This window comes from Delphinus delphis, chromosome 15 (assembly GCF_949987515.2).
Source record: "Delphinus delphis chromosome 15, mDelDel1.2, whole genome shotgun sequence".
Classification (NCBI taxonomy): Eukaryota; Metazoa; Chordata; class Mammalia; order Artiodactyla; family Delphinidae; genus Delphinus; species Delphinus delphis.
Window position 1 is genome coordinate 58,939,201 of NC_082697.1, and position 26,884 is coordinate 58,966,084.

The 26,884-nt window shown below is 51.7% G+C and overlaps 1 protein-coding gene across 1 annotated transcript in view; it reads left to right on the forward strand.

Moving 5' to 3' along the window:
- SNX29 (sorting nexin 29) overlaps nucleotides 1-26,884 on the forward strand; it is a 548,807-nt gene that overhangs the window by 102,872 nt on the left and 419,051 nt on the right. Inside the window, exon 12 of the mRNA XM_060031763.1 lies at nucleotides 26,584-26,647. Coding sequence (XP_059887746.1) covers nucleotides 26,584-26,647 — 64 coding nt within the window. The remainder of the gene's footprint in view (nucleotides 1-26,583; nucleotides 26,648-26,884) is intronic.

A 26,884-nucleotide genomic window follows, 5' to 3' on the forward strand; every position in this document is an offset into this window, starting at 1 on the left:
AAGGGTGTTCCCAGTAGAGGGGGCAGCCAGTGCAAAGGCCCTGGGGTAGGAGGCTGCTGGGCGTGGCTTAAGCAGAATAAGCCTCGGACAGTAGGAGGTAAGGGTAGGGCAGGTGGGGTGGCTTTAGGTTTTACTCTAAATGAGATGGGAACCTATTGGGGACTTCAGAGCAGAGGAGGGACTCCATCTGACCTGTGTCCACTGAGTGGAGAGTTGACTGCGGGGAGTGGCTGGAGGGCCAGGGAGATGGCAGGGGGAGCAGCTGGTCCAGGCAGCAGATGTTGGCCACTTGGAGGCGGGTCTAGGACTCTCTGTGTAAGAGGATGACCTATGGGGCTTTTTCCAAATTCAGATAATCAATGCAATACAAGACCATGGTTGAAGGACTTGGCCCACTTCTTCTCTATCCTAGCCCTGTTCCTCCCAGGATTAAGAGAACCTCTTCATCTTTTAGTTGTTACTTCTGCAGGTCAGCAGTCTTCTCGAACCCCCATTTCTTGAGTGAGCACTTTTCAGCTTTGTATCACTTAGCTTCCCACTAGGTTGGAGAGGGACCGCGCTTCCTGATTTGAGCCCTTTCTGGGCTGAAGGAGGCAGCCTCTTTTGTTCTCCTTGCTCAAGGCTCTGCTGTTTTTTCCTCATCTAAATTGAGGCAGCCTAAGGTAGCTTTCTGCCCGATTTTGCCTTTCAGAACCTTTAGTTTCTCTCTCATTGTATTCCTCCCTCTAATGAACAGCTGACCCCTAATTAATTTTAATAATTTTACATTGGCAACTTTAGTTAGTCACAGCTGTCCCTTGATGTCTTTTTAATGCATTCTTGTTTCCATTTGTCATCTCTCCACGATGTTCTTGTAATCATTAATTTATTCATTCATTCCTAGAGACCTAACTGTGTGATTACGGCCCTTCTAACGTTTACTGGTAAAAAGATGAAATATACTTGAAAAAAATGACTTCTCCTCACTTCCGTTTCCTGGAATTGGAAACCCATGCCTGGAGACTAAGGCTCTCACTCCAGAGGAGGCAACCCCAGATCAGAATTTGTTTCCTTGAAACTGTGGCTACTCCTTGATCCCAGACCATCTGACAGTTAGGAGCCTCGTTTGAAAATCAAGGTGTCCTTTGATGCTTGTGGGCACTTAGGTGCCAGGAGAATCTTCTCAACGGACACCGGACACAAACATCACCCTTGCCGGAGGTCTCTGAGGCCAGCGCTTTTGGCAAAGTTCTTGCCACCTGAGTTGCCTGGCCGTGTGGCTTCATCCAGGATTACTCCGGGCTTAGCTTTGGGTTTGGGCATCATTTTCATGCACTGTATTTGGGAACGTTCTTTGTAGCAGACGGAATAGGTGACACACCGATCACCGTGAAAATCGGTTACCTTTTCTGTGAAAATCATTGATAACAATAGTTGGTGACCCTTAGCTTTATTGCTGTATATCATAGAACCTTCTTTGCCTTGCAGAGGTAGGTCCCAAAGACAGATTATGCCGAGGAGAGGGACTTGGAAAGGATGCCAAAGGCTTGCACCACATCCAGTGTCTGCCGGGAACGTGGGGTTGGTCTGACTCCTGCAGGCGTGTCTGGTTGGCTCCAAACTCAGACCTGCTTGCATTTTATCAACGTTTCTTTTTGCCTGTTCCTGGCCATTCAACCCAGGGAGAAGATGGAGGCTTACACTGAGTTTCTGGGAAGTCAGCCTCCATCCTCAGAATGTGAGAAGCACAGCAAACAATTGTCTTCACAGTTAGAGCCACAGTTAACCCAAGTATGAAGCCAGACTGTAATAAGAATCCAATTTTAAAAGAGTATTTTGGAAAAAAATCCACCAACAAATTTTTGATGAAGTTTGACCCTTGAGTCTAAGTTAGATTTTTCTTTCCTCTTCTGAGTAGCACTGATCACTTAACACAGCAGGTGTCTCTTTTCAGGTAATAAGTTAGCAATAGAAAACTCAAAAAATGGTGACAAGTGCCGTCTGTGTTTCCAGGGATTCCTGTTCCCCTCCCTTCCCCAGATTCATCATCTGGTCCTGTCGCGGTCCTTGAAGTGGAGCAATCAGTCTGCAGAGGCGAGTTGGCAGAGTTCTCTTTGTGTGGATAGTTTGTTTGTTTGTTTGTTTATAAATTTATTTATTTATTTATTTTTTGGCTGAGTTGGGTCTTCGTTGCTGTGCGCGGGCTTTCTCTAGTTGTGGCAAGTGGGGGCTACTCTTTGTTGCGGTGCGCGGGCTTCTCATTGCGGTGGCTTCTCTTTGTTGCGGAGCATGGGCTCTAGGCACGCAGGCTGCAGTAGTGGCTCGCGGGCTCTAGAGCGCAGGCTCAGTAGTTGTGGCGCACGGGCTTAGTTGCTCCGCAGCACGTGGGATCTTCCTGGGCCAGGGCTCGTACCTGTGTCCCCTGCATCGGCAGGCGGATTCTTAACCACTGTGCCACCAGGGAAGTCCCCTCTTTGTGTGGATATTAAGTTGAGGCGACTGAGCTGAGAAGTTGGGACCAAGGGACCCCGACCGTACGTATTTAATGCTTTTTGGTCTGTGTGGGAGGAGATAGAGTGACTGCTTTCCGGAGGGGAGCCTCCATATCTGCCTTCGCTGAGACGGCCCCTCCGCGGGGACAGCGCGTCTCCACCTAAATCACACGGGGCAGGCGGCAGAGGCACTGAGGCGAGCTCACAGCTTAATACAAGATGCCTCCACCCGGGACCCGAGAGGCTTGGCCTCTGTAAATTTCCCCTGCTCTTCCTGGCTCCCGTGGGCTGAGGGATGGGACTGGACAGTCACTCTGCTAACACATCGGTCACTTCGTCAGGAGATGCATATGTTAGCATATCGGGCAGGAGGTCGCTCCATGACAAGGACCCGGTGTAACACTGGTTTAAACGGGACAGAATTTTATTTCTTCTCACATAGCCAGTTGGGACCCGGTGTCCTTTCATGTGGTTGCTCCGTCGTTTATCTCATGTTGCCCTTGTCCTTGTTGACATTTCCGCCGGAGAGGAGGCCTGGCCCCTTCTCCTGAGGGCACAACACCAGGCTTCCAACATCGCTGCCACCCACCTCACTTCACCTGGTGGTAGTTAGAGGGTCACATCCAGCTGCAAGAGAAGGTGGGAGATGTTTTTATTCCAAATGGTCGTGCGGCCACCTGTGCAAGAGAAGCATGGCCCCTGCTCCAGATGGAGGACAACACGGTCGATCTGACCAGCACACTTTTTTGGGGTGTATGTATATATGTATGTGTGTATACATACACGTGAACGTATGTACACATGTATGTATCCTCCCAAATTGTGTGTATACACACACACACACACACACACACACACACACATATATAAAACTTTCTATTTTGAAAGACTTTAAGCCTCACAAGCATTTATAAATTGTAGTAGAGAATGTCCATGTGCCATTCCCCAGGCTACCCCCGATAACATCTTACAGAACCATAGCACATTGGTAAAACCAGGGAACTGACACTGCTACAGACCTTCTCTGGATTCTGCCGTTCTCATGTGAGCTGTTGCACATGTGTGCACGCATGTGTAGCAGTGAGAGGTGTTATCACTGGTGTAGGTCCACGTGGCCAGCACCGTAGGTGGCACTTCTGAAAATCCCTCTGGAGGCAGCCCATACTCGGGGATCGAGTCTGGGACCTTCCGTGAGCAGCCCCTGCCTCGTCTCCCACCATTCCGTGTTCTTGGCCCTCATGTAAACAGCTGGCCGTTCTCTGGCGCTTACTGTGTGGTCCCCTCACTTTCCGCATTCCCTTATGCCCATAGGGGCCAAACTGGTGGTCTGCAGAGGGGTTTCGTCTGGGCTGCGCGGTGTTGAAAACGTTTTTAGAAATTTAGTTGCCAACACTGAATCATTGGGAGATTTTCATGTTAAAAACAACATCAATAAACCAGTACATCTGACCTCAGTGGAAAAATCAGACCGTCTGTGGTCCCTGGGCATGTTTGCATAGCACCATCACGGTCGCCGGAGAGTGGCTGCCCCCTGTAGCAGGCCGTTGCCGGTTCCTCGCAGCCCCACCCGCTGGCCCCAGGGAGTTGAGTGTGTACTTCCTGACAGAAGCAGTTTCCTCTGTTATGGGGGTCTTACCCAATTTGGGGGTAACTGCTGCTCACCCTCCAAGCCTTTGTGTGGCATCTTTCCTCTGAGGAAGGATTTCTTGGCCCTCCCCAGCGCACAGGCTTTTGGCGGCCTCTGCCGTCTTTGCTGGTCTCCATCACTCCACTCCACTCCACGCTTACTGTTTGCCTGGCAGCCGCCTCAGCAAGTCTGCAAGCTCTTTAAGGGCGGGGTGGGGGGGAGCTCAGAGGTTGAGTCTCATCTCTCTTCTCTCATCCACTGTGGGTGGGCAACGTCGTGCCTGGTGCCCCTCGCAAGTGATGCATCATTGTTGGTCTAGTGAACAGAACAGAATCAAGGTGATGAATAGGCAATCAGTAGGTGTCAGTGTGTTGACTGCCCACCTCTGGCCAGACTCTGCCTTCGCATCCTTGCTTATCCTCCCCATGATCCTGTGGGAAGGTGTTCTTTTGTCCATCTTGTGTGTGAAAAAGTGCAGCCTGGAGAGATTACAGAGCTTGTTTTCAGTGATAGAATGAGGTACTGGTGAAGCTATGACATGACTTTGGCCATGGGCTTTTCTTTTTTTAAAGGCCAAGGATTGACTGACAGCCCTGGAATGAGACATAAACATAGAAATGTATTAGGAATTGCTAGAAAAGCATAGGAAATAGGGAAAGGTCAGTGTTAAGCCACAGAGATTTCCTGTTGATGCATCGTGCTGTTTGCAGTCCCAGAGAGGATAACGATGCCACTGCAGCTGAGATGGCAGACAGGCTTGGCATGGAAGGTCAGGCTCTTCCTGGACGATCCTCAGGGCATGAGAAGCCCTCCTGGTGGCACAGGAAGTTGACTTTTCCTGACCTTCCCTGACACTCTTGAGAAGCCCTGATGGAAATGAGGAAGGGGCTGCGGTGAGGCTGGGGAGAACGCCACCTGGCTGTTAGGGCTAGCGTGCTGGTCCAGGTGCCTGTTTAGGGGAAGTGCAAGGCCAGGCCCTGGGAAGACTTGGTCGGTGACTTCTGTAAAGCAGGGTGACCTGACCACGGAGACCACGGCAGCAGGTGCTCTGGGAGCACCTGGATGCTGGTTCTGGCTCCGCCCCTTAACCCTTTGGGTCTTGGAGGTGTCGTGTCCTCTCGTCTTTAAGGAGAGGGTTAGAGGTGTCCAGGCTTGTGGGGCACCTGCTGTGGGGCAGAAGCTTTTGTAGCCTGTAATTTATCTCAATCCCCTCGGCAACCCCGTGAGTTGGGTGATCGTATCCCTGTGCCCAGATGACACCGCTGGGGACCAGGGAGGTCGGTTTGCTACTCAGAGTTACACAGCTGGTACTTGCTGGAGCAAGGATTGAACCCAGGCTCAACCCTGAAGCCTCCGCTCCGTTCAGCACCTGCTTCATGGTCCTAACCGCGTACGCGGGGCCCTGTGCACGCGCTGTGGAGCTGCACTGCCTGGAACACGGAGAGGACACGGAGGCAGGAAGCTGTCCAGCTGAGAAGCCCGGCCCTGGCTCCAGGAAGTTCTCACGAGAGAGACGTGGACATCCTTACAGACCCCAGGGCTAGCCTCTTTAGCTTCCAATTTCCTCACCTTGAAAATGGAGTGATCTCATCTGCCTGCTCTCCGCACAGGGCAGAGTGAGTGTGGGGTTTGCAGGTGTGCTGGAAGCCTGGAAGGGGCTGTGGGCCGTGAGCCGGAGCTGGTGGGGACTTCTCAGCCGCGGCTTGTTGGTCTCAAGCTAAAGACGGTCTCAGGTGACTCTCTTCCCATGTCCCTGCTCGGGGACATGCTCCCCCCCCACAAGGTTCCCAAGGCAGGATAGAGGTGGAAATATTATTTGTTTACTTCTGCTCAGCCAGTCCCGGCCCTAATGGGGTCCACCCTCCCCAGTTTAATATCTCTTGCCGCCCACCACGGTGCCTGTGTATTCGTCTGATTAAAGACTAATTTTCTAGCTTTCAAGGTAGAACTTGGCCCAGATTTTCTTCTCTCCAGATGAGTGGGTTTTACACAGATGCCTCAGACCATAGGCTGTGAGGAAGCCAGAAGCAAGCCTCCAGGGCCCCCTCCTGGCCTGCTGAGCCCCGCCACGGGGACCATGGGGACCACGAGGGCCCCGAGGACGGGAGGGCGTCGCCCTGAGGGGGGCAGGTGTGAGGGGTTGGCTGCTTAACCCCCTGGTCTCCAGAAGGCTTTTGAAGACACACAGTCCGCCGTCACTTCCCACCAGACCTGTGCCTAAAACCACCTCTGGGGTCTGTAGGCCCCGGGCCCCTGGAGGACGGGCGGGCGGCCTGGGGGAGCAAACCTGATTATTAACGGAAAAGGGTATTTTCCCCTCGGGTACCAGGATTTTAATAAATGGAACGTGTACAAGGACACTTAGAAAGAGGTACTGAAGACTTGTCTGCTGCACACCTGTCCTCGGCGGGAGGGCGGTTTACCAGGCCAGATGGGATGCGGACACATGAACTCCCGCCCTTCCCTGCTCTGATCCCTGCAGTGGCCTTTTTCTGCATGTGGGGCAAAATCTGAATTCCTGCCACGGACTTTAAAACCTGTCTGCCCTTTCTCATCCCTGTCCCCTGTGCTTGTCACTCACTGTCCTACCACACTGGCCTCTGGGCGGTTCTCAGACTCGCCAGGCCCTTCCCTCTGCTTGGATGCTCTCCTCCCCCCACCCCCTCTGCCCATCTGAGGACTCTTGCTTCATCACCTCCAATTTTCACTTTCATTTTCCTCAGCCTGGCCCGGCCACGCCCCCTCACGTGGTTCACGCCCCCTCACGTGGTTCTCGCTCCCTAGTCTTTCCCTTCCCGGCAGCAGTTTGTGACGGTTTCTTTCTGTGTTTAAAGCCTGCTTCCCCTGCTGGTCTGAAGCTCAGAGAGGGCCTGGTTTCTGCTCCTGCCTCTCCTCGCCTCTCCTCTCCCCTCCCCTCCCTTCCCGTGGTTTTAGGAGCAGCCTGGGCAGATGGACTGTGGCCGGAGTGAGGAGGGCGCCTGCTCTGGGCTCAGGCCTAGCACACTTCTCTTTGTGGCCTTCGGGGACCCCTACCTTGAGGGGTGCCCGCCTCTTGCCTGCTGCTCCTTCTAGCGCCTGGGCCCTTCCTTGTGTGTTCTCATTGGGAGGCCTGCCAGCTGACAGTCTGTGGCCTCCACCTTGCACCCTCCTCCCTCCTTCGGGTTTCATTGGGGGTTTGGAGTCTCACTGTGAGGAATCGATGCAGCCCGGGAGTCGTAACTCTCAACACGAAGAGCGCCCAAAGAACACCATCATTCCTCATGCCGCCTCCAGGCTGGCCTCCAGGTATGAGTCCCAGGCCTGCTGCACCATCCGAAAGCAGGATGGCCTGCCTCTGTGGCCTTTTTTTTTCTTTCTGCGGTACGCGGGCCTCTCACTGTTATGGCCTCTCCCGTTGCGGAGCACAGGCTCCGGACGCGCAGGCTCAGCGGCCATGGCTCACGGGCCCAGCCGCTCCACGGCATGTGGGATCTTCCCGGACCGGGGCGCGAACCCGTGTCCCCTGCATCTGCAGGCGGACTCTCAACCACTGCGCCACCAGGGAAGCCCTCTGCAGCCTTTTAAGTCTTGGGGACAGGGACTCAGCATGAAAGAAGGGAGCTCATTCTCTCGGGCTGCTTTCTGTTAGGTGCAAATCCCCAGCTGAGTCGAGGGTGACCATTTCCACCAGGAGGAGGTTTTCAGCCTGTTCACCCGGGGCAATGCTTTTCCTTCCTGACCTTGTCCAATGTTGGGGAAAGGGAGCCGGAAGGAACTTAGCTGCACAAACTTGGCTGCTCTGAGGCGAGGATTTGCTGTTGTTACTGAACCAGACTTGGGTCCGCTTGCGCACATGCGGTAAAGCCAATCTACTGGCGCCGGGTTGTGCTGAAGGGAGGTGCAGGGTGTACTGTAGGCACCAGGCAGGGAGTCCAAGCAGCTAGTGCTCGAAAGGCCTGAGCTCCCGGATGGCTTTCAGGGTGGGAGACGGGGGTTGTGGGCTATGTGATCAGCTCCTGGACATTCTTCTGACTGGTTGGTGGTGGGGTTCAATTAGGTTCGACATCATCAACTTCTGGTTGCAACCTGGCTGGAGTCTAGGAGCTGGCGGTCAGCATGCAGTTAACTTCTTCCACCTGGTGAGAGTTTCAGTCTCTGCAAAACAGCGCAAAGGATTTGGCTCAGAACATTATCTGTAGCCCTTGAGGAGGAACTAAAGGTCTTTGACTTTGTTTAACGGCTAAACTATTATTATTTTGTCCTGCTTGGCTGTTTTCCATTTTTCACTTCTCTGATTAAGTTTATTCTTTGGAACCTGGGGAAGGCCTAGGAGGCTAAAGTTTTTCTGCAAGCAAGAGGCAGGCAGAGGACATGGTGGTGGTGGAGGTCTGTCTGGGAAGGCCCCACAGGGTCCTGCTTGGTTATACTGTGAGGTGATTCTGCCCTGGAGTGGGGGGTGTGAATAGGATGGAGAGAGGGGATGGGCCTTCCGGCTCCTACTGGTGCCCGATGCCTTCTACTTATTCTCCTCTAATTCCCACAGTAGCCGAAGGAGGTGAGTTTGATCTCCCCATTTTACAGGTGAGGAAATGGCTTCAGAGAGGTTAATTCATCTGCCTGAGGTAGAACAGCAGGTACTGACAGAGCCAGGTGTTTCAAACCTAAGCCCATCTGAGCACCAAGCTGGAGTGTGTTTTGGCTGTGCTGTCTCCCAGGGAGTCAGGGAATGTTGAGGCCCTGCTGTGTGCAGATTGTCACACCCCATCAAGTATTTTATCTCGTTTACTCCCCAGGGCCAATCCGTGGCATAGGGAGTGTCACCCCATTGTAACAGGGGACACTGAGGCTCAGGGAGGACAGGTAGCTCAGCTCCCAGTGGGATCTGGGCTCCGTGTGCGGCTGGTCCCAGAGAGGCCTTCAGAGGCAAAGAGGTAGACCCAGGTGGGGTGCTGCGTGGAGGCTGTTAAGTCAGTGAGGAATGCTTTCAGCTGCAAGTAGTTGAAAATCCACTAACAGTGGCTTAAGCAGGCATTTATCTTCCTCCTAGAATGGGAAGTGTGGGCGTCAGAGGTTGCCGGCCTGCTTCAGCAGCTCAGTGCTGCCAGGGAAGCAGGTTCTTTCTGCCCGAACCCCTTTGGTTGTTAGTTTTCATCCTAATGTTGGTCGCCTCATGTTTGCAAGGTGGTTGCTGCGCTTCCGGCAGCCATACCCATTTTTGAGCAGGAAGCAAGGGAGAAGGGGTAGCCCTGGCTATTTCTTCCCTTTATCAGCAAAATAGAAGCCTTCCCACAAGCCCACTTGGCAGACTTCTCTTTACGTCTCTGCAAGCAGAACCGAGCCACACGGCCCCTCCACTTTTGAGAACTGTCAGGCAAAGCAGCAGGCCGGGCGTGGAGGGAGTCAGAGGTGACAGGCTTACTCCTCCTCCCACAGAATTTGCCACATAGCAGGGGAGGTGGTGAAAGGTCAAGCTGAGGCCCTGGGCCGCCCCAGCGGCTGAGTTGGGTTTTCAAGGTGCAATAGGAGTGAAGTGTTACATCCGTGAATGTGAAAGGCCACTGCTGGGTCGGTTTCCAGTGATGCTCTTCCTCCAGCGGGGTGGCTCTGAACACCCTCCTGATCTGAGCTTGGGAGTCTCTGTTACCTGTGCTGAGGGCAGCTTGACCTGTGACTCCCGTACCCTGCCCGGTGTTAGAGGTCGCCTCTGCTCCTGAGTCACTGGGACGCTCGGGGGAGTGTGCGTGGCGTTGGGCAGTGGCGAAGGAAAACAGGACGCCCAGGGACAGCGTGGTGGACTCGGCCTCGGGAGAGCCCAGCTGTTTGCATGGTTTCTCGGCCACTTGTGTCCTGGGTGTGTCTCGGGTGTCACTCCACCTTTCTGGGCCTCACTTGCCTCAACTGTAAGACGCGGGAGCATCGTTCTGCCTCGCTTCCCTGTGTTCATGGCTTGAGGGGTGACAGCTCGGCAGACATCAGCTCACCTTTGGCTGCCTGAGCTCCGCGTGCCTCGTCTCCCTCTGTAACCTTGGAGGAGGATGAGGTACCATCATGCCCACTTCCGAGGAGGGGAAGCAGGTTCAGAGAGGGCAGGTGACACGCCCATGGCTGCACAGGATGTAAGTGGCAGAGCTGAGCCTGGAACCCGGTCCATCTTGGCGACAGGGAGCTTGTGTTCTGTGTAGCAGACATCAAAGCGTCCAAGCGTGGAGCAGGACGGTGTAGCGTTGGTGTGACTCCGTCTGGCGTGAGGTCTGCCTGTGCCCGCTCAGTAGCCACGTGCTTCTAATTAATTGCAGATTACGTGTGTGGGTCTGTTTGACAGTTGCCTACACATATGATGCCACAGCCTGAGGGTGGACGGAAGCTGTGCAGCTGATGTCCTGATTATTTATGGGTATTTCACATGCAATTAGTCTTCCTTGCCGTCAGTTAACCCCACCACCCTGCTGTGTGTGAGGCCAGTCTCAGCAGGTGCTGGTGTTGCTGCCCCCGGGGCAGACCCGGGGCTTTAGCCAGGTCTGCTGGTTGCACTTGACAGTCCAGCCAAGTGCAGGCAGCCAGCGGGTAGAGCAGATGAGGGGGTTGCCTGGTGCTTCCCGTTTGCTTATTGGAGCCAGAAGCTAGGGAGGCTCATCTGCTACCCATGATGATCACAGCCTCCCAGAGCCAGGAGGGTTCCAGAGGGTCAGCTTGTCTAACCTCCTCACCTTATAGATTAACATCTCAGACCCAAAGTGGGTGTGACATACTTAAAGCACAGCTGGACCAACTGTGGACCTGGCATCCTTACCTGTTCTCGTTGTCACATTGCACACCTTTTCCTGTCCTCTGTGTCTCAGCTTGCTGGCCACACTGACTCCAGTGCCACCTCATGTACGTTCCAAGGTGCAGCATGTGAGGGATGATTCATTTGGTCACAGGTGCCAGAAACCAGCTTGAACCTGCTTAAATAAATTGAGGGAACGTGATTGCCCTCAGACCTCCAGCATCCAGGGGGCATCTTGCGTTTAGGCAGCACTGGATCCCCAGGCTCAGTTGGTCTCCAGGGCTCCTCCTGAGGGCTGTTAATGGAGTGATGAGGAGAAGCTGGGGCAAGCACGTCCACGACCTCTGGCCAAGCTGACTCTGCCCAGAATCTGCCGAGGCTTGGTTCTTCTCAAGATGAAAATCTTGAGAATGTTGATTTTTGGGGATAGAATACAGGGCTGGCAGGAGCACTGGCCTCCTGTCTCTGAGATCCCCTGGTGGGGTTGGGAGGAGAGTATCACATGGTAGTTATGGTTGTGGGTCCCAGTGTCAAATGGCTTATGTTCTGATCTCTGTGTCTGTTTCCTTATTTATTTATTTATTTTTATAAATTCATTTATTATTTGTTTTTGGCTGCGTTGGGTCTTTGTTGCTGCGCGCAGGCTTTCTCTAGTTGCGGCGAGCGGCGGCTACTCTTTGTTGCAGTGCGTGGGCTCCTCCTTGCGGTGGCTTCTCTTGTTGCAGAGCACGGGCTCTAGGCGCGCAGGCTTCAGTAGTTGTGGCACATGGGCTCAGTAGTTGTGGTGCACGGGCTTTGTTGCTCCACAGCACGTGGGATCTTCTGGACCAGGGCTCGAACCCGTGTCCCCTGCATTGGCAGGCAGATTCTTAACCAGTGTGCCACCAGGGAAGTCCCTGTTTCCTTATTTATAAAATGGATTTGATTTGAGCACCTACTTTGTGGGGCCGTTTGGAGGGTTTAATGATACAATTTACGCACAGAGTTTCACCCAGTGTCTGGCACGTGGCATGTGCCCTGCTAGCAGCTGCTATTAGGAAGGTCATTTAATGTCTTGGTTTTCCCACCTGTAAAACAGGGGCTTGGACACCACCCGTTTCTATGAAATAAGGAACTTGGCTCCTTTAATACAGCCAAGCCCAGACCTATGCTTCAAGGTTGGTAGTGGATGAAAAATTGCCATGTGCAAAGGGGCAGCTAGACCCTGAGGCCCTGTCTCTCCTCTCCATCGACTTTTCCCTTTTGGGTGCTCCTGTCACACTGAAACCCCATGCCTTCTCTTGGGGGCACTCTGTCGCCTTTAACAGTCTCGCGGTGCCTTGGACGGAGGCCAGGCTGGAATAGTTAATAGGGCTTGTCTGAATGTTGGGGTATAGGTGTCAGCCCCCTTTCTGCAAACAGTTCCCCAGAGAAACCACTGTGATTGTTCAGGACCAAGGACAGAGGCCTCTGTAGCTGGCTCTGCTGCCTAGTGGTGAGGAACAGGCGCTAGGCCTAGCAGGTGCCCTAGCTTCCTAGCTGTGTGTCCCTGAGAAGATTGTTTGACCTCTCTGAACCTTGGTTTGCGCATCTGAAAAATAGGAACTGAGACAGCATGTGCTTGTTCGGAGTATTGATGGAAGTAATGTCTGTAAAGTTCTCTGGATGTCGCCTGGCCCACAGTAGGCGATTTTGAACGTTACCTGCTGCCACTGCTGCCATGCTGAGTCATCTTCAGCTTGGGGTCTCCTGCAGCCCTGCTTCCCAGCCGTGACTGCACACTGGAATCAGTGAGGAGCTTTGCACAAAAACACTGCTGCCTGGGTCTCACCCCAATTCTGGATTAGCTGGTCTGTGGTACAATCAGAGGTTTGGTTTTTGGTTGTTGTTGTTGTTTATTAGCTTCCTAAGTGGTTCTAACATGCAGCCCAGCGTGGCTGGAGAACCATTTCACTAATGTCTGCCATCTGCTCCATCCCGACATGGCCAAGGCCACCTTCCCCCCCCCGCCCCGGCACCGCCCCACGTGGGTGCTCCCGTACCCACTCTAGGCTCTGCCAGGTCCAGACCCTGGAGAGAGAGATCTGGGGGAGAGAGAGGCTTTCCTTTTCCCAGAGCCTGAAGCCTGGAAAGTCACCTCTTTCAATGGAGACTTCATTCTCTGTACCTGTAATCCAGCACCCTGGACAAAGCTTCTGCACCCATGAAGGAGCTGCAGCAGGCAGAATGGGGTGGGTTGCCCTCTTGTCTCGTGATTAAGGAGGTCCATGGACGTCAGGGATGCTGACAGGATCTTGTCAGCCTTGAGAGACCATTCTCTGGGGAGGAACTACTTCTGATTGACTAATACATACCTGAAGTGGTGGGGCCAGAGGATTCTGCCGGTGGACTCTTTGAACTAGTGGGGAAGGGCAATGCTACCAGCATTGTTTTCCTCTTGGTTGGGAATCCTGTCCTATGATAGGGATTGGAGTCTCCTCCACACCCCAAAGGAAGAAGGTGGCTCCCCGGTTTACCCAGGGATTATAGACCTGCCTGGCTTCAGGAGCGGGTGGAGGAGACCGGCACGGGTGGGACCCAGCTGGATAGGACATGCTCTGTCCAAAGAGATGAGTTTTTGCTGACCCCTACTGCACGGCACAGATCGTGTGGGGGGGGGGGGGGGAGGGGGGAGGGGGGCGGGGGATGTTACTGAGTGGACTCATGCTGTTATAGCAATAGGATGGCCTGAGTTCTTCAGTAGTGCCCACGTGAACACCTGTGTAGGATGTACCGTCTCTCTCTGGGTGCCTGCTGATTGAGCCCCTTTGTAATACAGAGCAGGTAAGCCCTGCTTTCATGGCTTCATATTTATCTAATACTATCTAGTTAACACCGGTATTCCACTTGTCACCTTAACCCAGACACTTCACTGCTTCTGCTACGTGTTTCTCACTGGGTCTTTCTCATAAAATACTTTTGCACATAACTAGCATCTCCTTGCCTGTTGGTGAAGGAGAAGAGGGCGACCTTGGTGTATGACGGCCGAGTGCACACCCTGCTGCCCCTGCAGTAGCACCTCACCCGGGTGAGCAGCTGGCTTCTACCCCTTTCCTCCCAACCCCCTCCATAATTTATTTTTCAACTATATCTGTAATGTCTTGTTAAAAAATATTTGAAGAGAATATGGCAAAATAATAAGAACTGGCCATGCTGGGTGGTGAGGACGAAGACATTCACCATACAGATTTCTGAACTGTTCCATGAGACGTAGTGATTTTAAGCCACGATGCCTGCTCACTGTGGAAAAGTTTGGCAGTTCTTCAGAAAGTGAGATAGAATCACCACTTGTCCCCAGAATTTCACTCGCAAGCAGAGACCCAAAAGAATTGAAAATGGGGACTCCAGTACATGTACACAGATGTTCACGGGGGCGCTATTCACAACAGCCCAAAGGTAGGAACAGCCCAGATGTCCATCAGTGGTTGAGTGGACGGACAAAATGTCTCTCCGTACGACGGAACATTATTCAGCCATTTAAAGGAATAAAGTGCTGACACCTGCTACGTGGATGAACCTTGAAAACATTATGCTCAGTGAGAGAAGCCAGGTACAAAAGGTTACATGTTGTAGGATGCAGTTTATGTGAAGTAGCTGGGATAGGAAATTCCACAGAGCCGGGAAGCAGATTAGTGGCTGTCCGGGTTTGGGGAGGGGGACACATGTGGGAGAAGCCGCTTCGTGGGGGAGGGGTTTTACTTTGGGGTGCTGGAGGTGTGTCAGGACTACACAGAAGTGGCGATTGCACAAAACTCTGAGTGTACTAAAATGCCACCGAATTGTTCACTTTCAAATGGTTAATTTTATGTTATGTGACTTTTACCTCAGTACATTATTTAAAAAAACCGCAGTTATCCCCCCACCTCCACCCCACCCGCTTCTTACTGCCCACAAAACTCACTCGGTTCCATTTCTTCTCCTTGAAGCAACTTCACCTTAACAATTGTTTCTGATTTTAGTTCTTCTGGTGGATACCTCTTTAAAGCTGAATGATGTACTGATCCTTTTTTTTTCTTTTTAATTTTTAGAGAATGAATGTAGGCTCTTGACTCCTTGATATGCCGAAAAGCATGAAATTAAGACCCCCCCCCCATTTACCCCTTCTAACCTTCTGACGATTTCGTGTGTTCTCAGGTGCTCTCTTTTCTAGGCCTTTCTGAGTGGGGCAGGGCAGGGGTGCTCAGACCCTTTTTGGTCCCTGAGTTAATCGCTTTGGGGTTCTTGGGCAGCTGCCCTGGAGGGTCCAGCCCCTGCCCTTCTCCCCATCTCCTGGGGGTCTCTGCCCCCAGTAGAGCCCCACTCGGGCCCCGTCCAGCTCTACACTTTTGACATTCTCTGACGTGGAACAGAAAGCTGATTTTTCAGAAGTGGCTCTGTGTTGTTGTGTGCCACTTACCTTGACGTTTTCAAAATAATTGGCTGTCAGGAACTCAAACTTCAGGGCAGAGGGTCTCAGATGGGGGCCTGGAGCCATGATGTGTTGGGCCAGCCTGGTAAAAACCTTTGTTAACAGCCTTTAAAATCAGATTTGTGTAGAAACGTGGGTGTTGGCTTCTCAGAGCAGGGCTGCGTCCCTGTGTGGGACAGTGGACTGGAGGCAGGAGTGCTGCCTTTGCTGGGCACATCTGCCCCTCTTCCCACTGTCCCCACGTCCCTTGGAGCACATTACTGCATTCACTAGCATTACTTTTTGGTCCTGTCTGCATTTGCTGTGGGGACACCTGCCTTAACATTTGTATTACAAGTCATTATAAACAAACACTGTACGTGTGTGCGTGTGCACCTATGTGTGTGAGAGAGTGCACACACACCAATGAGTAAGAAAACCCACAATTACACACATGGAAAAGTTCACAAAGATTTAGAACTTTCTCAAGATATTGAAAGAGATGTTTCTTATCCGTTGTGATTTTCTCATTTCTCATTCTGTTTCCATGGGTTCCTCAAACCTTTCCTCTCCTTTCCAGATTATGTAGAAACAATTGTTTTACAGTGGGAGTGGGGTATTGGAGGGGCAGAATTTAATCAGATTCCTGATTTTCCTGGAGGGCAGAGAAAGGTTGGGAAAGTTGTTGGAGGCCATGCACCAGGAGCTGGTTGAGTCTCTAGGGCGTGTGCTCCATTCCAGTGGACTGCTAGGCATGGTGCCGTGGCTCGGGGACAGGCTTTCGAGGGAACCTGAGCAGGCTGGGTCCTTGCCCAGCCACCTCCTGGTTGTGTGGCGCGGGACAAGTCCCTTCCCTTCTCTGAGCCTCTTTCCTGATTCATATAATGGGTGTAGTAAACTTTGCTCCTCGGGGATGTTGTGAGAATCCAGTGAGATTGTGTATTTCAAGGGCTTTTCGCCTTGCTGGGCGTACAGAAAACAATGCATAGCAGCCACTGGGCATGTGTCCTGGGGTATTTTAATTTTTTCATTATAACAAATTGCAAGACAGAAACTCTTGGTGGGCAGGGGAAAAGGGGAGGCAGGAAAGAGAAACAGGACAAAAAGCTAGACTGGGCCCGAGAGCGATTTAAAAAGTTATGTTTTGGGCTCAATATAGTTCATCCTTTCTTTTAGAGATAAAAGGAAAGGGAGTGGGTAGGCAGAAAAAGATATAAAAAGCAGTATAAGTTTGGAAAACAGCGGTGTAGGTTAAGTATATATCCACAGAAGAACGCTGTTTATTTCTGTGCATGTGCCCTCGTGAGCCCTCTCTTTAAATATAACTGAGTACGGGCCCCAAGGGAGTGTTTGTAAAGGCTCTCTGAGGTCTTTGCAAAAAGATGCTATATAAAGCCAAAGAATTATTACACAGATCTATGAATATGGGAGAGAGCGCGTGCGTATGCTTGCACATGCCCGCACGTGCCCAGATATCTAGTTACAGTCGTCGAGTTTTCTCCCTTTAATCTTGAAAAGGGAGTTGAAGATCAATTGATCTCAAGATGATTTCCCTCCTGGAGGGCCTTTGATGGCTGGAGATGGGAAGGCTCCTACCTCCACCCTCGATGTCACTTTCAGTACTTTATGTAGCGACCTCTGACGCCCATTCTCATTGTGAGAATAGAGCGTTCTCTGTAGTGTGTGTCTTTGTTTCCGTTTGGGTCCTTGGCCAGTGGAGGTTGGCCGCTGCTGCTCTGCTGATCTTGGGACTCGTGTGGTTGGATTCGTGTGCCAAGGGGGAGGGAATGGTTTTGCAGGCTTGCCCCGTTTTAGGTCATGGTCGTGAAATATAAGAATTCGTCCCTTCCCTCCCATGTGTATCCATTCATGAGACACATATTGGAAAAAGCTCAATCTGAGCCTGAAATCCTGTCACTGGGGCAGGAACTTACAGCTGTGAACTGGTGGTTAGGTCCTCTGGCGAGGCCGTGAATTTATTATTAAACGCACTAGATATTTCTGCCTGGCCCATCCCATGCTCAGTTCCTGGAGGTGAGGGGCAGATTTTAGCGGCGGGTGTCAGTCATTCACTCGTTTATTAATCTATCTATTCATCCGCCCCTTGACTCATTCTGCTGGTCTTGTGGGTACTGTGCCCAGGGACCGTGCCGGTCCCCGGGGTCCCCGCTGGCAGGGGCTCACAGGCTTGGGGGTGGGGCTCTGGTAGCCACAACTGCAGAAGAACAAGTCCACCCCGAGGGACAGAGCTTTCATGGGACTCAGGGAAGGAGGGGTCCATTGAGCTCTCCTTGGCTTGATGGGCTGGAGCTCAGAATCTTCTCAGGTTAGCACAGCAGGGTGGAGGATGTGAGGGCTCACGGGGGCCTGGGTTCTGGGTCCCGGCGTGCCTGCCTCATTCCTAGGGCCGCTCCGTCTCTGCTCTCAGAGAGCTGTCTTGGTGGTACCAGTACAGCAAGAGACCGAGCCAGCCAGTGGCGAGTTTACTGAAGCAACAGGGATCCTTTTCAGAGTCTGGGATCCCCTGTGGCTTTGCCCCATTATCAGGCTGAGGGCTCTGTGGCTCATGCCTGGCATTTCAGATGCTAGCCACTTGGCTAAACTCAGCTTCTCTCTGCATTGAGTGGACTCGTCATCCCGGAGGGGCTTTATTGGCTCTTCTCTTGGGTGGGCTTCCTCCTGGTGCCTGCGTCTCATGTTTCCCTGGCCAGGCCTCTGCACCTGGCAACAGAAGCTCAGCAAACCGTCCCTGGCTAAGCTCTCAGCAGGTGGATCTTGGTGGAGCGACTTAGAACTGTTTGCTCTTGGGCCAGACGCCTCTGCTCCCATCCTCCTTTGTCGGACACTGTGGCCCATCCCAAACTTCTGGAAGTCTCTCTCAGGGTCAGCCAGCCACCCTCGGTCTCAGCACCACCTCACCCTACAGACGCCTGAAGCTCCAGCCCCTGTGCAGTGCGGGCCCTCGGCTGGCTCGCCTCTGGGGAACCAGTGAGGGTAGAAGAAGATGATCTAGGGCAGGAGGCTGAGCAGGGACAGCTGGAGGGACAGAGGCAAAGCTGAGGGACCTTTGACGAGGCAGGAGGGATCCGCAGTGTCTGAGGCAGCAGCTGCTCCAGTGCTGTGTCGCATTTATTAAAGCTGGGCCCCCAGCCCCTTGGGTTCCAGTCATGGGGCCCCACCGTCGGCACCGGTGCCTGGCAGGCCGCACACCTAACCGCAGAGGGCCCGCAGTGGAGAAGGCTGGCATGGGGAGCGGGGGCAAGAGCTTCTGCATGTTCCCCTAACTTTTGCTTGAAGGACCAGCTGGTAAATGTTTTGGGCCGTGCGGCCCCTCGGTCTCTGTCACAGTAGCTCAGATCTGCCTCAGTAGCATGATAGCAGCGTAGACAATATGTAAACAGACAGTGGGGCTGTGTTCCAGTAAAACTGGTGCCGAGCCCTGCCCTGTCCGGGGAGGTCGGTGATATTAGCACCATTTTTGCAGCTGAGGGGACGAGAGGCGAGGAAGGACCGAGAGCTGAGACCTGTGGGATCTGGGATTTGATTAGAAGACCTGTGTTCTTTCCACTCTGCCTGTTCGCTGCCCCGAAGAGCTTAGGAGCTTGGTTTCCACAGTGGACCAGTGTTTTGTTAGATTGGCCCTCAGTGTGCAAAAGCTTTTTTTTTAAAAAAAGCAAAACTATCATTTCCTTAATGGACTTGTTCTTTGCTTGCATGTTAAGATGGGCTTGTGCTGCTACATATGGCATAAATGTTTGTTCCCATATTTATATTGTTTTTATTGCTGCATTGCACATTTAAATTTTTCTGTCTGAACTTTATTTCCATATGTAGTAGCTGCAGAGATTTAAGTCTAGTTTCTTGCTCCCAAAATGGTACCTTGCCTTGGCAACATTTATGGACAAATCCACCCTTTCTGCAGTGATTCAAAATGCTCTGTATCCCAGACTGATTTCCTCCGGTTAACGTTCTCCTGTGTTCTTGACTGGATTTGCTGTTCAGTTCTCTGAAGCCGGGCCACGAGCGGATTTCGAGATGGATCGTTCTTTGCCTTTCAGCCTTAGGAGAGGGAGACCCCCGATTCAGCCGGGCTCTGCAGAGACTGCAGTACAGAAAGGCTGCCCTGTTTCCCTCGAAATGTGTGCTGAGGCAGGTAATAAAGAGGAAGGAAATCACAATGATAGAGACTAGCAAATAATGGGATGCGCGGTGCCGGGGAGAGGAAAGAAAATTACAAGTTAGGGAGCGCCTCTGCCAGTGTGTGTCCCTGGAGCTTGGAGAAGTAGAATGTTTATGGGATGTATGGAAATCAATCCCAGCATTACCTATGCAAGGAGAGTCAGCAGAGCGACTGCATAGAAAGTTAAAGCCTGTCAAAAGGGTGATTTTTTTTTTTTTTTTAACGGCGGTGCGCGGATACCAGCTCTCAGGCCGTTGCCTTTTTCACCGTTAACCATGAATATTCTGTGATGGTAACTTGGGGAAGGCGGAGAGGACAGTCTGACAGCGATGGATTTTTTTTTTTTTTTTTTTTTTTTAAAGATTTGAGGTATCAGAGTACTGCTTTACCTGTATTTGTGTCCTCAGTCATTTTGATGTCCAAGAGGCTGGAGAGGCACAGCGTGTGGGACGGGGGAAGGAAGGGTTATGACAGGATGATGGTGTGCATCAGTCAGCGATGGCCATCCCCCTGCTTCTGTGGCTTCTGTGCAGTGTGATTGTGGCCCCTTCAAGGTGAACTTGTGGCCAAGACGTCTCATCGCAGCTACTCGTGGCTGTTCTTTGCCCAAAGAGCATTCATACCTTTTCTGGGTCCTCCTGGGAAACACTTCCTCCTCCAAGTTTTCTTTCCCCTATGGACTGTACGCTTTTCAGCTGCAAAAGCCTGGGTGGTGATGTTTGGGATCCCTGCGTGCTGTGCCTAAAAGTCCAGAACCTGACCTGACACTTGCAGTCTCCTCCAGTTGGCACCTCACTCTTTGGGTCTGATTTCCCACACTGCCCATGCCGAGCTGGTTTGATGGTTCATAAAATTCTATTGTCTAGTCTGCTGCTCTAGGGCATAGACCACTTAAAAACATTCCTTTTTATTTCCCAAGGTTGAGGTACACAGGAGCTCAGTAAATCCTGTAACTCCTGAAAATGTGACCAGTGGAACCCACTTGTGCTTGGATGGTCACTGCTGGCGCCCCCGCCCCGTCTTTCCGGCCCATACCATTGAAGGGAAAGGCACTAATTATGGTGATCAGTAACATTTGTTGAATGCTTTCTATGTGCTGGGGGTTGAATCCTTAACAATGTTTCTGTGAAAAACAAAAATGCTTCTGTGAGATAGAGACTGTAAAGATCCCATTTATAGATAAGGGAGTCAGGTGCTCAGAGAGGGTGGGTAACTTGCCCAAGGTTACCCAGCTGCAGAGGCAGGATTCGAACCCGAGTCCTGACTCTAGAGATCATGCTCTGAAATACAGGACCCTGAAACCTGCATTCGCTGCAGTGTGAACACCACCGGCAACTTCAGTTTCCTCTTTCAGCATCCCACAGGAAACGTGGCTTTATCCCCTTTTGTATTTTGCTGAGGCGGAAACCTGCGCGAGGTTAACAGGCAGTAGGTGGCTGAGCTGGGGCTTGAACACAGATCTCCCCAGCCCTGGGACCTGTTGGTAGCAACCTTCCATGGGTCCTGCTCCTGTCTTTGGAATGGAAGCTACTGGAACCCACACCTGACCTTCTTCTTGCCCCTGGCAGGTCCCCGCTGAAGCACTTTATTTTTCTCCAGCTCTTGGACCTGCTCAGGGCAATTTCCACAATTTTTGGCCTTAGAGAGGGTTTGGAAGGTGACTTGGGGCCCCGCGGGCAGCTTGGCTTGTCCCAGTGTGGGTTCCTGCACTTTGTTTTTGAGTGTCCTCATTAGGTGGTCGTGAGAATTGAAACGAGGCTTTGGTGCTGACGTGTTACTAGACACGGAAGTACCCACCACGTGACAGCTGGTACGTTTGCCCTCCATTTTAGTTGTGTTGTACTCAGATAGGAATCGTCTCTCTGCATCACTTATTTTCCGTAGACCTTGACCAAGCTCCTGGCATGTGGGAGCTCTGGGGACCCCAGATGCATGGCATGCTGTGCGCCTTTAAGGAGTTGTGAGATGATTGCAGGAGACAGAGGCAGTTAGCTACTGCACACTCTGCAGCTTGCTGAGGGGTAGGAGAATCACGGAGGGCTTCCCAGAAGAGGTGCCTTTTCATCTGGCCTGAGTAGATGGGTTTTATCATATTGGGTTGGAAGGGATTGGTGAACACAAGGAAATCCATGAAACAACAGTGTGTTGGAATATCATTCAGCCTTAAAAAGGAAGGAATTCCTGCCATAGGTGACAACATGGATGAACCCGGAGTACATTATGTTAAGTAAAATAAGCTGGACCCAGAAGGACAAACACCGCCTAATTCCACTTATATGAGGAATCTAAAATAGTCGAACTCTGAGTTGCAGAGAGTGGAAGGGGGGTTGCCGGGGGCTGGGGCAGGAGGGAATGGGAGATGCTGTTCACCAGGTATAAAGCTTCAGGCAAGCAAGACAGGTCAGCTCTAGAGACCTGCTGTATAGCATTGTGCCCGGGCATAGCCATTAACATATATGAAGAGGAGAGAGCTCGTGTGAAATGTTTGCACCATAATGAAAAACTCTGTTGGGTTTATTCAGGGAGAGGCGCTCACATTTGTGGGGAGGGACCAAATAGTACAGTCACATCACTCGGGGAAAGTCCCTCGAGAAGGCTCTGTTACAGGCTCCTGGCCCAGGTGGATTGCTGTTTGCAGTAGAGGCCAGGTAAAGGGGTTGGTGACGTCTGGTGACGCCAGGAGAGGGCATGACACCAACTTCTCAGCATAAGGATCCTGTTCGTGGGCAGTGAGCTGCTCCCTCCAGGACAGGCTCGGCACAGCCACGGGACTGAGGGCCCTGGAGCACGACCCTCCTGTCCTGTCGGGTCCAGGGTACCCGGTGCCAAGCGCCCTGGTGGTGGGTGTGCGTGTGCTGGGCACATGTGCTCTGCCGAGCGCTCATCCCACTTACATCCAGTGCACGTGGCTCATTAGTGTAAATCAGGCACGCGTGTGCCATGCGCTGCAGAACAGAAGGCTGGCATGATTCCCTTGATTAAGAGGAGATTTCACCAGGGGTTAGTGGCGAGGGAGGATGAGCAGGCAGAGCACAGAGGATTTTTAGGGCAGTGAAACTATTCTGTATGATACTGTCATGGGGGATACATGTTGTCACATAGTTTTCCAAACTCGTGGAATATGCAACACCAAGAGCGAAGCCTGACGTGACTGTGGGGGATTATGATGGGTCAGCATGGGTTCATCAGTTGCAGCAAATGTCCCACTCTGGTGGGGGGTTATTGATAATGAGGGAGGCTGTGCGTGTGTAGGGGCTGCTGGTAGACGAAAAAACCTCTGTACCTTCCTCCCGATTTTGCTGGGAACCTAAAACCGCTTTACAAAATAGTCTATGTTAAAAAAAAAAAAAAAATCACTTCTTCTAGCCTCGTGTTGCAATGATGACTATCCAGTCCTTTGCTCCCATAAGAAGTTTGGGCCAGTTGAGAACTCCAGAAGAAGTCCTCGTTAGAAGATTCAGATTTCAAACAGGCCTTGGAGTAAAGGAGCATTTCCTGAGGCTGCGTCTCCAGTACCGGCCTGCAGCCTTGCCACCTGCTCTGGGTTTCTTGAAGCTAAGAATGAAAGAGACACTACCTGGCCTGCCTTCAATGATATATTGTCTTGAATTTTTGTTTTTTTCCCCCATGGCTGTGGTGTCATGGGATTAAATTACTGGCTGTTTTCTGTTTTTACAGATTTATCAGTGTTTTTAGTTAGAAATGTGAAATCTAGCATTACGTTGAGTTCTTCTAGATTATCAGTGCTCCCCACTGCCGTCCACGACAGGCAGTGCCCTGACTTAGTTAGTGCTGTCCTGTCTGGTCTCTCCTCTGAACCTTACAGCATCCCAGGGAGGTGGGAAGGTGGGTGCGTTCACCCCTTGTGCCTGCCAGGAAGGCTCAGAGAGGCTGAGAACCGGGGCCCTCATTACCTGGTCATGTTCAGAATGCAAAGTCAGACAGACTCTGTCTCCTCGTAGGCACACGTGAATGTGTGTGGTTTTCCTCCATTAAGAAATCCTCTGTCAAGGACTCCTTCCTAAGGTAAGTCGGGAGCCTGGCTCTCCCCTTGGGAAGGTGCCTTGTAGCCAGTAGTTAGGTGCTCAGTAGATGTTTACTAATGAATGAATGTGTGAGCTGGGGGGGCCGTTGTAACCCCAGGCAGCCCGTGGCCGGGCAGGTAGCACATGGGGACTTTATCTGTGTCTCTGTCAGCTCCCTTCCCCCCTGGACTGAAGGGCAGCGGCTCGGCCTCTTTCCTATCTCTTTAGGCTGATAAACTCTGCTGAGGATAAAATAGATGACTAGTAAGGGCCTACTGTAGAGAACAGGGAGTCTTCTCAGTACTCTGTAATGAAGTATATGGGAAAGAACCTGAAAAAGAGTAGATATACGTATATGTATAACTGATTAACTTTGCTCCGCATCTGAAACTAAAACAACATTGTAAATCAACTCTACTCCAATAAAAATTAAAAAACAAAACAAAACAAAAATCTCTGCTGAGGGCCTAACCCTCCTTCCCTCTGTTCTTCCTAGTCTCGCCCTCTCTGCTCTTTCTAACCTTTAGTAGTATCTTGTCTGGAAACGCTTTTTCTGCCCATTGTTTCCCTTTTGCAAATTTTCAGACCTTGCGAAAAGTGCAAAGGACCCTGTGTGGCTCTAGTCCTACAACCTGTGCCAGGAACTGAGCCCCAGGGGTCCTGTTTGCAGCCTTGTTACCTGGCCCCGTGCCACTCAGCAGCCTCGGTTCTGGACACAGCACACACATCCCACGGGCCAGTTGGAGGCCTCGGTTTCCCTCCTGGCTCTGACATGTAAAGGTGTGTGGTTGTGTAGCTTATTTAATTACCTCTCAGGTTCGTTCTTCTGACTTAATGTCACTGTGCGCTGTCGATGAAATTGTAGCTCTTACGTCCCTGCATGTGAGTGGTGGTAATTATCGCTGTTTCCTGGGGTCGAGTGCAGAGGTTGGAATTGGACAGATTTGGACTCAGATTCCAGTTGTGTCTTTACACTTCCTCCCCCTGAGCCTGTTAGCAGACCTGTGAAAGGGACTCAGAGATAGCTTCCATAGAGTTGCCCTGCGGCACCAAGGAGACAGTGTACCCCGAGTGCTTAGCTGGTGGGTGTTAGAAGCTCCCTGAGGGCAGGGCCACGTGGGCCTCCCCGCCTTCCTTGGGTCACCCTGCCCTCCTCATGTGACCAAGCTCACGCCTGTCCCTGCGCCTTTGCACGTGCCGTGTGCCTTGTGGAGTGTTTCCCTCCACAGAGCAGCACGCTGGTTCCCTCCCTTCCTCGGGCCTGTGCTGTCATGTCTTCCCCCAGAGAGGCCTTCCCGGAGCACCCAGGAAGTGGCACCCTCCCACCACCCATCTGTGTACCGCACCAGGCTTTCCTCCTGGCATGTCTTGTCGCCACGACTGCTCCATGCTGCTTTGCTTGTCCCCCTTCAGGGGAGGAGGCCTGCCTGCTGCAGGTAGAGACTTTGATCTCCTCTGTTCACCCTCTGCCCACAGTGCCGAGAGCAGGGCTTGGACTTTGTAGGTGCTCAGTAAGTTCGCATCGACCCAATGAATTTTGAATCTTCCTTGGTGACACCAGGAGAGGGACACCTCAGACACGCCTCCTCATCAGCACCTTAGGAGGCCCAGTTTCTCACTGTGTGACCTGCAGGTTTCATGCTGTCACAGGTGCGATGGGGAAGCCAGGGCCTGGACCTCCTAGTCGTGTCCTTGTGATGCCCACGTGGCTGCTCTGGGTCAGAAAAGCCAGGGAGGGTCTATTTTTTGTCCCATCTCTTCTGAACAGAGTGGCTTCTGGTGTCTGACCCAGAAGCTGAGGAGGAGCCCCCATGATTCCCCTCCTTCTCTTTCTTCCCCTGGGGCCTGGGCTGTGGGCTTTTATCTCCTCTGTAGCAGCCTGAGGGCAGCATGGGTCCTGGGACCTATTTCTTGCCTCAGGGTCTTTGGTGGGCCTCTTTGTGCCTGGGCATCCTGAGTATAAGGGGACCGAGGGACCTGCCTATTTATCTGTGTCCTCTTCCTCCCCCATTTCCCCCTTCTTTCCAATTTATTTGTACCCCAACAGTGTGGGGTAGTGTTTCTTAGGTGTGTGTAAAGGACTAAACAAGATAGCGCCAGTATGGGCTTTGAACAGAGCTTGGCAAGTAGAAGCGTTCAAATTTTAGCTAAAAAAAAAAAAGAAACCAAAAACCATACTTCTTCCCAAAAGAGGACTTGAAGCAGCATATTAAAACAGATTGAAAAAAATAGAGTGAGATGGGTTATATGTAAATTGGCACCAGGTGGAAATACAGGTTGGCGATCAGAGGGGAGGGTTGGGACATGTCGTGGTGGCCACAGGGCCACGTGCACTCACTGGACTTGTAACTTCGGCTGTCTTCCTCACAGCCAGTCCCAAGAGGGACATAAAGTTCACAGGGTTCCTTAGGGAAAAAAATAAAACAAAACTGGCTCTCCAGGAGAAATTCACAAGTTCCTGGTCTTGAGATCTGAGTGTTACGGTAAACAGTCCACCGTGGGTGGACAGTGACAAGTTTTTGATGTAGATAGGAAACGTGGGCGCTTACTGATTTTAAAGGGGGTGATTTTCTGTCAGTGAATGCTTTCCAACGTTGAAGATGTCGGGAGAGTCACTCCTATAGGTAATTATGGACTGTGCATTGGAGAGGCCCCACCCCCCTTCAGAGTCTATGGGAGTCAGCGCAGGAAAACCAGATCTCTTAGTGAACTTGAGAATTTCTGTGTCGGTATGGAGTCAGTTGTCATGTGATCTGCTGTCTGATCTGCGGTTGATAAACAGCTGTAACTGGGAACATACTCTTGTTCAAAACAGTTGCTGTCCGGTAGCAGAGACTTGGAAAAGTGCTTAGAAATTACCAGCCTGTTTCTTCTGCAGCGGCTGATTATATTCGCTAAGGAAACGCCTCCACAGTTATTCTCATCCTGCTCTGCCTTTGGGTTTTGTGTGGCTAATGAGAGTGATTGACTGAGCCCACTGGATCTCTTAGACTGTATAGGAATTATTTTTGAAAGGGAAAAGGGAACTTGTCTAGACAAGTGGCCCTAAATAGCACATAATCCAGACCCGTGTGGGGCGGTGTAGCAGGCGGGATCTGCCGGTTAATTTGGACTTGGCTTTCTTCCTTAGGTGAACTGCGACAGGCCATCGTGGCCATGATGACCAGGAAGGATGAGCTGGAAGAAGAGAACAGGTATCGAGAGCTCCGTGCTTGAGGGGCAGTCTGCCGTGGACATTCTACATCTGGGGCAGAGAGAATATCACCGTGAAGGAAGTTTTGCTTTATTGGCAGAGTTGTGACCAGTGATTTCTTATTTTTTGGTCAGATATACCACTTTAGCATATATATTGTGGCTTGAGTGTTAGCAAGGAATGAAAACCGTATGATCCTCGCACTATCTTAGAACAAACTGAGAATTTGTAAAGCCAT